The 10,859-nt window shown below is 59.0% G+C and overlaps 3 protein-coding genes across 11 annotated transcripts in view; 2 read left to right on the forward strand and 1 right to left on the reverse strand.

Moving 5' to 3' along the window:
- The window catches only part of USP21 (ubiquitin specific peptidase 21), a 6,793-nt gene extending 6,215 nt beyond the window's left edge, over nucleotides 1-578 (forward strand). The window contains exon 13 of the mRNA XM_035009975.1: nucleotides 207-578. Within this exon, the coding sequence (XP_034865866.1) occupies nucleotides 207-297 (91 nt within the window). The 3' untranslated portion in view covers nucleotides 298-578. The remainder of the gene's footprint in view (nucleotides 1-206) is intronic.
- A 731-nt stretch (nucleotides 579-1,309) lies between these two features.
- PPOX (protoporphyrinogen oxidase) lies at nucleotides 1,310-5,156 on the forward strand. 4 transcript variants are annotated; one of them, XM_035009993.1, is made up of 13 exons: nucleotides 1,310-1,501; nucleotides 1,673-1,767; nucleotides 1,911-2,045; nucleotides 2,160-2,291; nucleotides 2,435-2,567; nucleotides 2,875-3,019; nucleotides 3,130-3,320; nucleotides 3,969-4,029; nucleotides 4,149-4,267; nucleotides 4,347-4,457; nucleotides 4,555-4,704; nucleotides 4,826-4,868; nucleotides 4,951-5,156. In XM_035009993.1, the coding sequence occupies exons 3-13, from the start codon at nucleotides 1,975-1,977 to the stop codon at nucleotides 5,091-5,093; spliced, it is 1,299 nt and encodes a 432-aa protein (XP_034865884.1). In that variant the 5' UTR covers nucleotides 1,310-1,501; nucleotides 1,673-1,767; nucleotides 1,911-1,974; the 3' UTR covers nucleotides 5,094-5,156. The 4 variants fall into 4 exon arrangements, with proteins under 4 accessions (XP_034865884.1, XP_034865883.1, XP_034865885.1 ...); XM_035009992.1 differs by having other exon boundaries at nucleotides 2,176-2,291; XM_035009994.1 differs by lacking the exon at nucleotides 1,673-1,767.
- A 117-nt stretch (nucleotides 5,157-5,273) lies between these two features.
- Nucleotides 5,274-10,859, reverse strand: B4GALT3 (beta-1,4-galactosyltransferase 3). 6 transcript variants are annotated; one of them, XM_035009999.1, is made up of 8 exons: nucleotides 10,771-10,859; nucleotides 9,865-10,010; nucleotides 9,231-9,505; nucleotides 8,459-8,694; nucleotides 7,672-7,862; nucleotides 7,417-7,539; nucleotides 6,191-6,295; nucleotides 5,280-6,056 (listed from the first exon to the last, which is right to left on the reverse strand). In XM_035009999.1, the coding sequence occupies exons 3-8, from the start codon at nucleotides 9,490-9,492 to the stop codon at nucleotides 5,783-5,785; spliced, it is 1,191 nt and encodes a 396-aa protein (XP_034865890.1). In that variant the 5' UTR covers nucleotides 9,493-9,505; nucleotides 9,865-10,010; nucleotides 10,771-10,859; the 3' UTR covers nucleotides 5,280-5,782. The 6 variants fall into 6 exon arrangements, with proteins under 6 accessions (XP_034865893.1, XP_034865888.1, XP_034865890.1 ...); XM_035010000.1 differs by having other exon boundaries at nucleotides 5,721-6,056; nucleotides 9,865-9,939; XM_035010001.1 differs by having other exon boundaries at nucleotides 5,721-6,056; nucleotides 9,231-9,528.

The following is a 10,859-nucleotide window of genomic DNA, read 5'->3' on the forward strand; positions in this document are numbered from 1 at the left end:
TCCTGCCCCGCTCCTGCCCCGCTCCTGCCCCGCTCCTGCCCCGCTCCCGCTGCAGCGCGCACGCGCGCGCACACTTTTTCCTAATACGAGGCGGCCCCGCCCCCGGAGAGCAGAGTGCTCTACTAGCTGCTGGGAGGTTGATCCGGTGGGGAGGAGGGGGTGTATGGGAGTGACCCCAGCCCCTACCCCATCTGCCTTCTTCCCAGTGTCTCCCCTGTCAGTGAAAACCAGGTGGCGTCCAGTGAGGGCTACGTGCTGTTCTACCAACTGATGCAGGAGCCACCCCGGTGCCTGTGACACCCCCTTTAAGCCCTGGCACCTGTGAAACCCGTTTAACACCCTTAAGCCCCAGGCTCCCCATTTACCTCAGAGACGTCTATTTTTGTGTCTTTTTAATCGGGGAGGGGGGAGGCGGTGGTTGTAGCTCCCATTATTTTTTTTATTAAAAAGTACCCTTCCACCTGGAGGCTCCCTTGTCTCCCAGCCCCATGTACAGAGCTCCCCAGGCCCCTGCCCGTGTACAGCCCCCAGCCCCTCTACAATCTCACTTTTTGTGAATAAATTTATTAAGAAAAAGTGATGTCCTTATTTCTATTTGTGCTTAGGGGGTGGATACAGAACTGGGCCGAATTGGGAGTGCTCCTGGGACCCAGTTCCCTCTCTGAACAGATGGGGGTGCTCTTGGAGCCGGGTGGAGGTGGGGGTGCCGGACGCGGACACGCGGGTGCGCCGTTTGCCCAAGCAGCGGTCTACGTTGGGAAAGAGGAAGGCGAACCGGGGCCCCGTGAAGCTGCGGGGAAGCCGGTGCAAGCACTGGGGCGCCGGGTTCTGCCCGGAAGGGGGCTGCCCCTCGAGGGCGAGGCACCGAGGACCCCTGTTGACAAACACGGGGCACGTTGCCGGGCGGCCCCGGCTCCCGTAGGCCCAGGCTGTTGCTAACATCAAGGAGCTGTTTACGGCGCCGCCTCCCCACGGAGCAGCCCCAGTGTCCCTATCTGCTCTCCCTACACCCCGCGCTCGCGTGGACTCCCCGCGGGCCGTCACCCTCGGGCCTGGGAAGCCGCGGCGCGCTGACCGGGTTCCGGCCCGCGCCGCCGCAGCCCTAGGGGCGGGCGGGGCCGGGCCGGGCCGGGCGCCCTCCAGTTAAGCGCCGCTCCGCGCCGCCGCCGCTCGCCGCGGCCGGGCTCCGCGGGGCGGGAGGAGCGGCCGCCAGCTCTGTGCTTTCATTGGCTGACGTGATCCGGGGCCTCCCGGGGCCACCAATCCGGAGGCGGGGGAGCCCGGGGCCGCGGGAGGGAGTGGCCCGGAGTCGGAGGGCCCGAAGGGGGCGAACGGAGCGGCGGCCTGAGAGCTGCGGGCCGGGGTGGGGGTGGGGCGCCCCGCGGCGCCCGGAGCCCTGCGCGGGCAGATAGCGTGGGCGGGGCCCTTATCCGCCTCCCCGCCGAGCGCCGGCCGGGGGGCCCCGAGACCTCTCCCTCCGGTTCCCTCGGTCCTCTCGCGGGTGAGTCCTGGGCCCTGGGCGGGGACCTCACTGGCCCCACCTCGTCCGCCGGCTCTGCCGTAGTTTCCCCCGAAGCAGTGAGTGGCCGGGGGTGGAACGTGGAACCTGCGGGGGGCTTCTGCAGAGCAGGGTGCTCCCCGGTCAGCCTGTCCGATCGCCCCTCTCCCCTAGGCTTCCCAATGGGCCGGACCGTGGTCGTGCTGGGCGGTGGCATCAGCGGCTTGGCCGCCAGTTACCACCTGAGCCGGGCCCCCTGTCCCCCCAAGGTGAGTGCCCCATCATGCCAGAGGGAGCCTCCTTTAATACTCTCCTCCCGTATCCGGCCAAAGGGAGCGCGCCACCGTCTTCCCCTGCGGACCCTTTACCCCGAGGCTGTAGGCCGTGCAGCGTGTCTCGCTCCTGTCCCCAGGTGGTCCTGGTGGAGGGCAGTGAGCGTCTGGGAGGCTGGATCCGCTCGGTCCGAGGGCCAGGTGATGCTATCTTTGAACTTGGACCTCGAGGAATTCGGCCGGCGGGAGCCCTGGGAGCCCGGACCCTGCTCCTGGTGAGAGGATTATGGAATGCCCAGGAGGGCTTGCGGAGGGGCCTTCACTAGAGGACAGACTTGGGAGGAAGTATTGGTGGGCCAGTCCTTTCCTTAGTTTCTCCTCTTCTTGAGGATGTTTGGAGAGCAGGTTTCTGAGCTTGGCTTGGACTCAGAAGTGTTGCCTGTCCGGGGAGACCACCCAGCGGCCCAGAACAGGTTCCTGTATGTAGGTGGTGCCCTGCATGCGCTGCCCTCTGGCCTCAGGTAACGCTGTCACCTCCTTACCGACCGTCTTTCTACCTTGCCCGCATCATGTCACCCCTTCCATTTCCCCATCTCCCAGTCTGTCCGCCCTCCCAGCAAGAGGAGCCAGATGAACAGAAATGACTATGCTTTCCTCAGTGCAGGGGGCTATTCCGCCCTTCACCTCCCTTCTCCAAACCTCTGTTTTGGGCTGGGCTGAAGGAGTTGACTGCGCCCAGGGGCAAAGACCCTGATGAGACTGTGCACAGTTTTGCCCAGCGTCGCCTTGGACCTGAGGTAACAGGGCCCAGAGGCCCCCAAATCCCTCTCCCCCTAACCAGCAGCAGAGCCCCCTACTCAAACCTTCCACCTAGGGGCTCTTCTGTATCATTTGGGAACATCCTCTCCCTCTCTTCACACCCAGTACTCCCCAAAACTCAGCGTTGAGACCGAATGCCTCCACTTCCTTCCCATTCTTTTGTTATAGGGGGACTGCTCCCCACCCCAAACCCTACCCCACCTCCGATCCCTGCGATGCAGGGGCACTGGAAAGTAGTCTGTGCAGCTTCTTCCTTGGCCTCTCACTCCCAGTCTCTCCCTTAAGGTGGCGTCTCTAGCCATGGACAGTCTCTGCCGAGGAGTGTTTGCAGGCAACAGCCGGGAGCTCAGCATCAGGTCCTGCTTTCCCAGTCTCTTCCAAGCTGAGCAAACCCATCGTTCCGTTTTACTGGGGCTGCTGCTGGGGGCAGGTGAGTGGGGGGGCTGGTTCGAGGGATGAAGATATTAAGGACCACCGGAGTAAGGGACTGGAGGCCAGGGGTGCTGTTTCAGTGATCCTTCTTTGCCTCCCCCTGTGCAGGCCGGGGCCCACAGCCCGACTCAGCACTCATTCGCCGGGCCCGAGCCGAGCGCTGGAGCCAGTGGTCACTGCGTGGAGGGCTGGAGACGTTACCCCAGGCCCTTAACACCCACCTGACTAGTAGGGGGGTTCGTGTTCTCAGAGGGCAGCCTGTCTGTGGCCTCAGCCTCCAGGCAGAAGGGCGCTGGAAGGTAGGAGAGCCCCCTGGTGTGTCACGTGTGTGTTCGAGTTTCCATCTTTGCCTAAATGGCCAGGGTTGGCAGGACTAGTTACTCGTTTTCCTGCCCTAGATGCTATTTTTTTTTTTTTTTTAAGATTTTATTTATTTGACAGAGAGAGACACAGCGAGAGAGGGGAACACAAGCAGGGGGAGTGGGAGAGGGAGAAGCAGGCTCCTGGCCGAGCAGGGAGCCCGATGCGGGGCTAGATCCCAGGATCCTGGAATCATGACCCGAGCCGAAGGCAGACGCCTAACGACTGAGCCACCCAGGCGCCCCCTTAGATGCTATTTAAACATGGGCTATCCAAGGGTCTTAGGCCTTATTTGTAGACGTTCCTCCAAGACCTGTTGGATCCAACTCTGGACAGAGGTGGTGTTTGTGAGTGGCTTAGATAGGGGAAGGGACAGCCCAGCCCCACTGCACATCTCCGAGTGGCCACACTGGCTTCCGTCCGGCCCACTGCCTGGAGTGATGGTGGGGGTGGGCTCTGTGCCGACTGCAGGGGGGCGGTCTCTTCATCCTGGGGCAGCACTCAGTGTCTCCTGCCAGTTCGGTGCCTGGGAATCGGAGGCAAAATTCCCATGATCTCTGTGTTCTTACATGTTTTCATCCTGTCAGGTGTCTCTGGGGGACGGCAGTTTGGAGGCAGACCACGTGATTAGCGCTGTTCCAGCTTCAGGTACTGGGGTAGCCCTCCTCCCCGTCCCCAGCCAGAGTGAGGCCAAGTGTAGCTTCCTGGGCCAGCGGGAGCACGCTGTGAACGCCTCCTGAAGCAGGCCCCTGGCTGCTGTCCCCCAGTGCTCAGCGGGCTGCTCCCCGCCCAGGCCGCACCTCTGGCCCGCGCCCTGAGCGCCATCCATGCCGTGTCCGTGGCTGTGGTGAACCTCCAGTACCGAGGAGCTCGTCTGCCTGTGCAGGTGGGCGTGGGCAAGATGAACGAGAGCCACGGGCCCAACCGGAACCCTTCTTCCTGACCCGGGCTCTTGCTGCCTCCAGGGATTTGGACACTTGGTGCCATCTTCAGAAGACCCGGGCGTCCTGGGAATCGTGTATGACTCCGTTGCTTTTCCTGAGCAGGACGGGAGCCCCCCTGGCCTCCGAGTGACGGTGAGAAGCAGCAGCTTGGCTTAGTGGGGGTTTCCAGAGGCTCCCTCTGTGCCCACTAGGTCAGGCCAGGCTGGTCAGTGCCACGTTCTCTCCCTAGGTGATGCTGGGAGGCTCCTGGTTACATACGCTGGAAGCCAGGGGCTCTGTCTTACCTCAGGAGCTGTTCCGACAGCAGGCGCAGCAAGCGGCTGCCACCCAGTTAGGGCTGAAGGAGCCACCAACTCACTGCTTGGTCCACTTACACAAGGTGAGTTGAGGACGCGCCGCTTGGCTCCCACTGGAGGCAGGGACCGGTGTACCTGTTGCCGTCTACTCGGGCTTGGCCGTCACCAACCAGAATTTCCCCGCATCCCCTCTTCTCTCCCCAGAACTGCATCCCCCAGTATACGCTAGGCCACTGGCAAAAATTGGGTGAGTTGGGAAAGCGGCTGTGTGAGGAGGGCAAGGAAACCAGACCCCCAGCGGTAACAGTTCCTTCATCTTCTCCTTCCAGAGGCAGCGACCCAGTTCCTGGCTTCTCGGAGGCTGCCCTTGACTCTGGCCGGAGCCTCCTATGAGGGAGTTGCTGTCAATGACTGTATAGAGAGTGGACGCCAGGCAGCAGCCCGGGTCCTGGGCTCGGAGCCTAACGGCTGATCCCCAGCTCTCACCTCCTCCTTGCTTTGCTTTACCCACGAAAATACAAGTTGCTGGAGCTTGGCTGGGTCTGGTTGTTCCGTCACCTCCAGGCATACGGTGGCGGCTGGGGGGGGGTTGGGGGTGGAGGAGCGGGCCGCAAAGGTAGGCACAAGGTGCCTGGGATGCAGCAAGCAGGAGCAGAGGCAAGACAAAGTCCTTTATTAGAAAATATATCAAAATCCCAGCCCCCTGAGCCAGGTCCAGAAGAGGAAGTGACTCTAGCACTGGCAGAAAGTACCCAGGGAGGGGCTTCCTTCACCAAACGTACTTCCTCGGAACCATAAATAGAATAAATATTCACAGAGGTCCCAGGAAAAGCCAGATCACTCTTCTCTCCACGGAAGAGGAAGGGACTTGGGGTCCAGCCCTGCTCTTACCCCAGGGGCCAGGGACTCTGAGGAGTCATCACATAAAATCATGACATCAAGGATTCACAGTCATAAGTCCTAGCAGGTGACCCTAGAAAGAGGGACCCCCAGGACTGAAGGAGCCCAGCTCCAGTCCAGCAGTGAGGAGAGGCCCTTGCCTCCAGCACAGCCTGGAGTTCAGTCCCCCCACATCCCTCTAAGACCAGTGAGGAGCTGAGGGTGGGGAGAGTACAACCCCTCTGATTCAGTTTCATGATTGAGGAGGGCAGGAAGGAGGAGTCAGTGTGAACCACGGGGGGCTGTGTGGTTGGCAGTAGGCAGAGGGCCAGGCCTGGCTGGGGGCCGGCGCTGCAGCATCTCTTGACGGAAGGCCTGGGAGGAACCAGGTGGGTAACGGGGACCAGAGGGACTCCGGGGACCCCGAGGGTCAGTTCCAATGTCTGCTGTGATGTTGGTATAGAGAGGGCCCAGCTCTCGAGCCAGCAATCGGTATGTCAGTGAGTTCATCCCATCTTGCGTCCAGGAATTCTGAGTACGGACCAGGAGGTCAAATCTGAGGGTCAGAGATTGGAGAACTAAGGCCCAGAAAGAAACAGCCAGGAACCTAGGGAACATTAGGATGCAGTACTTTCCCTGGGGGTGCAGAGCCCTACGGAGCCATAGCGGTTCCCAAGCAGTCCTCCCTACCTGTGGGGGTTTTCCTCGTTACCCTTATCGCCTCGATGCTTCACCATCTTGTAGTGCCCCACCGATGTGGGGGGGCGAGAGATCTTCATCCCAGCCAGACGCACCCTGTGGGAAAAGGGAGGGCACCTTGGAGGACCCCAAGTGGAGGAAAGCTGCTGACCAGTCAACAGGGAGAGCTACGGCCAGCAAGGAAGCAACAACATGTTTCTGTACACAACGACTAGTATTAGGCAAAAAAAGTGCCACATACTGGAAGAGAGAAAGTCAAACAGAGCGAAGGAAACAGCACGAGGGAATGTAAGGGCTGGACGCAGCCAAGTCCGGGCACCCTTTGGCCTTTTAACGGGCAGGTAGGTCCGCACCTCCCATCTTTGTTTTCTAAGTGACTCCCAGGAACTGCCCTGGCATTTGCTCAAAAGGACAGGACAAGCCCAGGAATTGCAGCCCCAAGCTCAGCAATTCCTACTTAGAACAGTGGCTGAGCGGCCTTGACTCCCTCACCCTGCACCCCCCCCCAACCCTCAGTGTTAGGAAAAGAATGGAACCAAGTAATCAGGACCCCACCTCTGACACACAGAAGCAAGAGCCGAAGATGGCCTGGGAAAGTACTGAAGGAACACGTACATTTAGAAATTGCTGGATCCTTTACACACACAGAGAGAACAAGAACTCAGAGAGGTCATCTGGAGGACACGAGGGGGAGGGAAAGCAATGGGTCCAGCATAGCAAGCCCAAATTTTCACACCACAGATAGGAAATTGGGTCAGCTGAGGCTGAAGGTCAAAATGTTTCACATGCTAAAAATGAGCTGGCATCATGCCAATGGCACAGACTTAAAACCAGAAAGCGATTCTGGGCGATATGGAGCGGAGCCCCTCCTCCACAGCCCCATAGGAAGTGGTCTGGATGCAACGTTAGCAGAAGGCAGGACTGAAGTATGTCTAGGCCCCTTTCCAGCTCTGGAATCCCATGATCCTACAGCCTATTGATCTTCCCTTCTCTCCCAGAAACAGAACTCACCAGATCTAGGAGACTGAAGGGTGACAGAATGGGGAACAGCACGAAAAGCCTGACCTGGGTAGATGGGAAAAGCTAAGGGAGAGGAATGGGCACAGTGCAGGACCAGGGAGCTAAAGCCGGTGTTAAAGGGTTAGAGCCAGGGGTGGTCTCGGAGGACAGGGATCCAGGCCAAGGTGGGGGTGGGGAGTGGTGGCAGGAAGTCTGACCTGGTAGCAATGTCGTCATCCTCACCACCCCAGCCCCAGTATTCATTGGGGAAGCCATTCATCTTCAGGTACTGGTCAGGAGTGAGCGCCGAGACTCCTCCAAAGTACTGGGGGTACGGGAGGCTAGGGAGAGAAAGATCCATGGGTTCCACGAGCCTTTTGGGGAGACATCCCTACCCCACAATCCCCTTGGCTCTCCTTCTTCCAATGGATGGTGGGTGTCCCTACTTCCCAGCACCCTCTCGTGCCCTCTACCTGTATCCGAACTTGTTCATGGCAACAGCAACATGCCGGGGTCCCCGGGGGTCACACACATACAAATTGTGGTCGTTCTCAGGCAGAAGGTCCACGTCGTGCAAGAAGAGGCAGTCCCACTCCTCGTCACGCAGGGCCTCCCGCACCCCAACGTTTAACAGCTTGGCCCTGTTAAATGTTCCATTTCCAGCCTGGAAGGTAATGGAGAAGAACCAGACCACATCTGTAGGTAGTAGCATGGAGAAGAGGGGGCAGAAGTACAAAAGTGAAAGGAGGGGAATCAGAGCGGGGGGAGTGGGGCAAGGAGAATGAAGAGAAAGCCAAGGTTTCATTTTTTCATCCAACAAATCGTTTTTGAGATCAGTATGTGCCTGATTACTTACACGCTACTGTTTAGCATTTAATCCTGACAACCAACAGCCATGGAAAACAGGTGTCTATTAGTTTTCATTCTTTGCCTCATTTTAGGGGGTTAAGAATCTTGTTCAAGGTCACATATGGGACAAATGGCAGGACTGATTTTAGTCCAAATCTGTCCGATTCCAAATTTGTGCCATTCCCAATTCAACCAAGGAAAAATCATGGAGAGTACAGGGCAGTCGGAATACCCTGAACAGAGTAAGGAGGACTAGGGGGCTAACAAGCTGGTAGAGCAGGGCCAGGTGCTTCTCCACATTCAACAGTCTGACCCTCTTAGAATTATTCCAGGGACCCACAGTCGGAGAACTGTGCGGCATTTCCTCGAGGCTTCCTACCAGAAGGTCCGAGTGGAGGAGGTTGGGAGTACCTGGTGGATGACATAGATGCCGTACGCAAGCTGCTGACGCTGCAGGAAGGGGTGCAGGTGGTAGAGCAGCAGGCGAAGGTGGTGCTCCCGGGCCCGGTGGGGCACAATGACGGCTGTGCGGGAGCGGGGCTCACACCCGGCGGGGCGGTACCGGCCCCCCGGTTCCACCCGGGGATTCCTCTCCACAATCTCTGCCAGTGACGGCACTGGGCTAAAGGACACGGACACGGGACCCACTGTTGGGAGGGAATGGTGAGGTCAGGGATTAGAGGGGCGACGAGAAAAGAAGGACCTGCAGGGCCTGGGAACACCGCTGGCCCCGGCGGTCTGGTTCTCGTACTCTGCTCCCCCAAGGGCTTACACAGAAATCTGCACACCTTGAGCTTCCCATCATTGGGACAGCTTTGCAAAGTCCGAAAGGTGCAGGCTCTTTACTTAGCCTACCTTATTTTAGGGTTCCATAACTCCTGCCTCACTAGGTTAGAAGATGGAGAACACAGAAGGACCTCAAGCTAACTAACTAACCCGGGGCTCATCTACAAAGGAAGCAATTGCCGGCCCAAGGCAGCAAGAGAACATGAATGGCCAGGCAATGAAAGGTTGTGGCTCAACCCAGGAGTCCAATCTAAATTCCAAATCCAGAGCCTGCTGATCTCAACCTCTGCCCACCTTTGGTTACATTAACCCCAGGTCCTAAATCTCACGCCTGCCGCCCTAGCCCTGTCCCCACACCCTGGCCTTCCCTTTACCTCCTCCTCCTTCCTGCACTCACCTAAAAGAGGAGACCGTTCTGGACAGTAGGGCAGACCTTGAGGAGCTGGAGGGCCCCCTGGGGCAACAGGGGCGCCAGGTAGGTGACTGAGGTTACTGTAGACATCATGGGGATGAGAATAGTCAAATGTCGGCCCCTGCTCTCGGCCAAATAGGGCACTGAGGCTTCGGAAGCCCCCCAGTGACAGGTACATCATGACAGCCAGCTGGGAGCCCACAAGCAGGGCCAGTGTGCAGGGCCGCTCCAGCAGCCTCCGCAACATCCTGGGCTCAGGTCTGAGGAGGGAGAGAGGAGAGTTCTGGGGGCAGGCAGGCGAAGAGCAAGCCAGCAGAGAGATCATCAGTTGCGAACCAAGGTGGTGCCAAGAGTTAAGAGGAAAAGACGCAAAGAGCAAAGTCACAGAAGGGAGCACACAGGTGTACAGTCATGCGCCGAAAAGAAACAGAATGGAACCACCAGCAGCCCTACCACTTGCCATTTCCAGCCTAAGTTTCACTCTCCTCCACCTTTTCTCCAAACCACTCAGGCCAATTACTCTCAGTCCCCACCCCCAAGGATGCTTACATCATTCAGGTCCTTTTCAAAGAAGTCTCTGGAGAACCTCCCTCCCAATTTTAGAGAGGGGTGGACTCACCTAGGTTCAAGCTGTCTTCTTCGGGATCATGGGGACTTCAGGGGGTCCCGGGGGGGCAGAGATGTGAGGCATTATCTAAAATTGGAAATGTCACAGAGGACAGAGAAAGGCTCCATCCAGCACTCCAACAGCGATCCTGGGACCAGCTGGAACAGAAGTGGTCAAGGATAACCACTCACCCAGAGGGGCAGAGATCAAGATCAGGGTGGAACTGGTTTCCCAGCAGTAGAAGTGAGGGAAAGTGGCCTGGGAGGGAAAAGGGGAGGACCCAGTCTCTGGGTGTCAGGTGTACCTGTACTTAACCATACCCCACCCCGACAGGACCAACCTGTTTGGGGAGTGGGGACGGGGTTGCTAATGGAGACATTATTTTCGCCAAGGGGTGAGGCAGTCACGACAGGATTGTGGAGTGGCCTCAGGAGAACCCAGGGAAACAGGTTCCTTTCCGTTCTTCACGTGCCTGGGCGCTAGCCCCGCAGGTGCAGGGAGCGTGACCCCCTGGGAGCTGCAAGCAAACAGCCCCGGAGCGCGGCGGGGAGTAGGATGGGGGTGGCGTCGTCTACCTTTTCTACCCTATCCCAGTCCTCGCGGGGGCAGGGAGGAGGGTTACCGCTACAAGTGAGATGGGGAGTGGGAGGGCTGGGCAGAGCCCGTCGGGGGTATCTGGGCTGGCTCACCTAAGGGGCGTGGCCAGCGCTCTGCGGAGGGTCACAGCCCAGTTCTTTCGGGGCACCCCAACCTCCTCTTGCATTTGCAATGTGAGCCCACCGGCCTCTGTCCGTATTTCCACCTGGGACCCCCTCCCTGCTCAAGCTGGTCTCCAGCCTTTACCCGAAACTTCTCATCCTCCTAGTCGCCCGAACCTTCCTCCCGGGCCTCTCACCCCATCATCCCCAGCCCACGTACCTGCTCTTCTGCTTCCCGTCGTCACCGCCACCCCGACAGCCTGGCAGGCATCGTCACGGCCATCTTGGAAGCGGGCGCCGCTGGGCGGG

The sequence above is a fragment of the Mirounga leonina genome, unplaced genomic scaffold (assembly GCF_011800145.1).
Source record: "Mirounga leonina isolate KUSES-001 unplaced genomic scaffold, KU_Mleo_1.0 Mir_154, whole genome shotgun sequence".
Taxonomy (NCBI): Eukaryota; Metazoa; Chordata; class Mammalia; order Carnivora; family Phocidae; genus Mirounga; species Mirounga leonina.

Excerpts from the sequence above, each read along its gene's own strand:
- PPOX (XM_035009992.1), top strand. The coding sequence starts at position 1,681 with ATGGGCCGGACCGTGGTCGTGCTGGGCGGTGGCATCAGCGGCTTGGCC. Across the intron at positions 3,321-3,968 it reads AGGCAGAAGGGCGCTGGAAG|GTGTCTCTGGGGGACGGCAG; the intron begins GTAGGAGAGCCC and ends TCATCCTGTCAG. Across the intron at positions 4,705-4,825 it reads GCTTGGTCCACTTACACAAG|AACTGCATCCCCCAGTATAC; the intron begins GTGAGTTGAGGA and ends TTCTCTCCCCAG.
- B4GALT3 (XM_035009997.1), bottom strand. The coding sequence starts at position 9,570 with ATGATCTCTCTGCTGGCTTGCTCTTCGCCTGCCTGCCCCCAGAACTCT. Across the intron at positions 8,695-9,230 it reads AGAACGGTCTCCTCTTTTAG|TGGGTCCCGTGTCCGTGTCC; the intron begins GTGAGTGCAGGA and ends CCCTCCCAACAG. Across the intron at positions 7,540-7,671 it reads ATGAACAAGTTCGGATACAG|CCTCCCGTACCCCCAGTACT; the intron begins GTAGAGGGCACG and ends TTCTCTCCCTAG.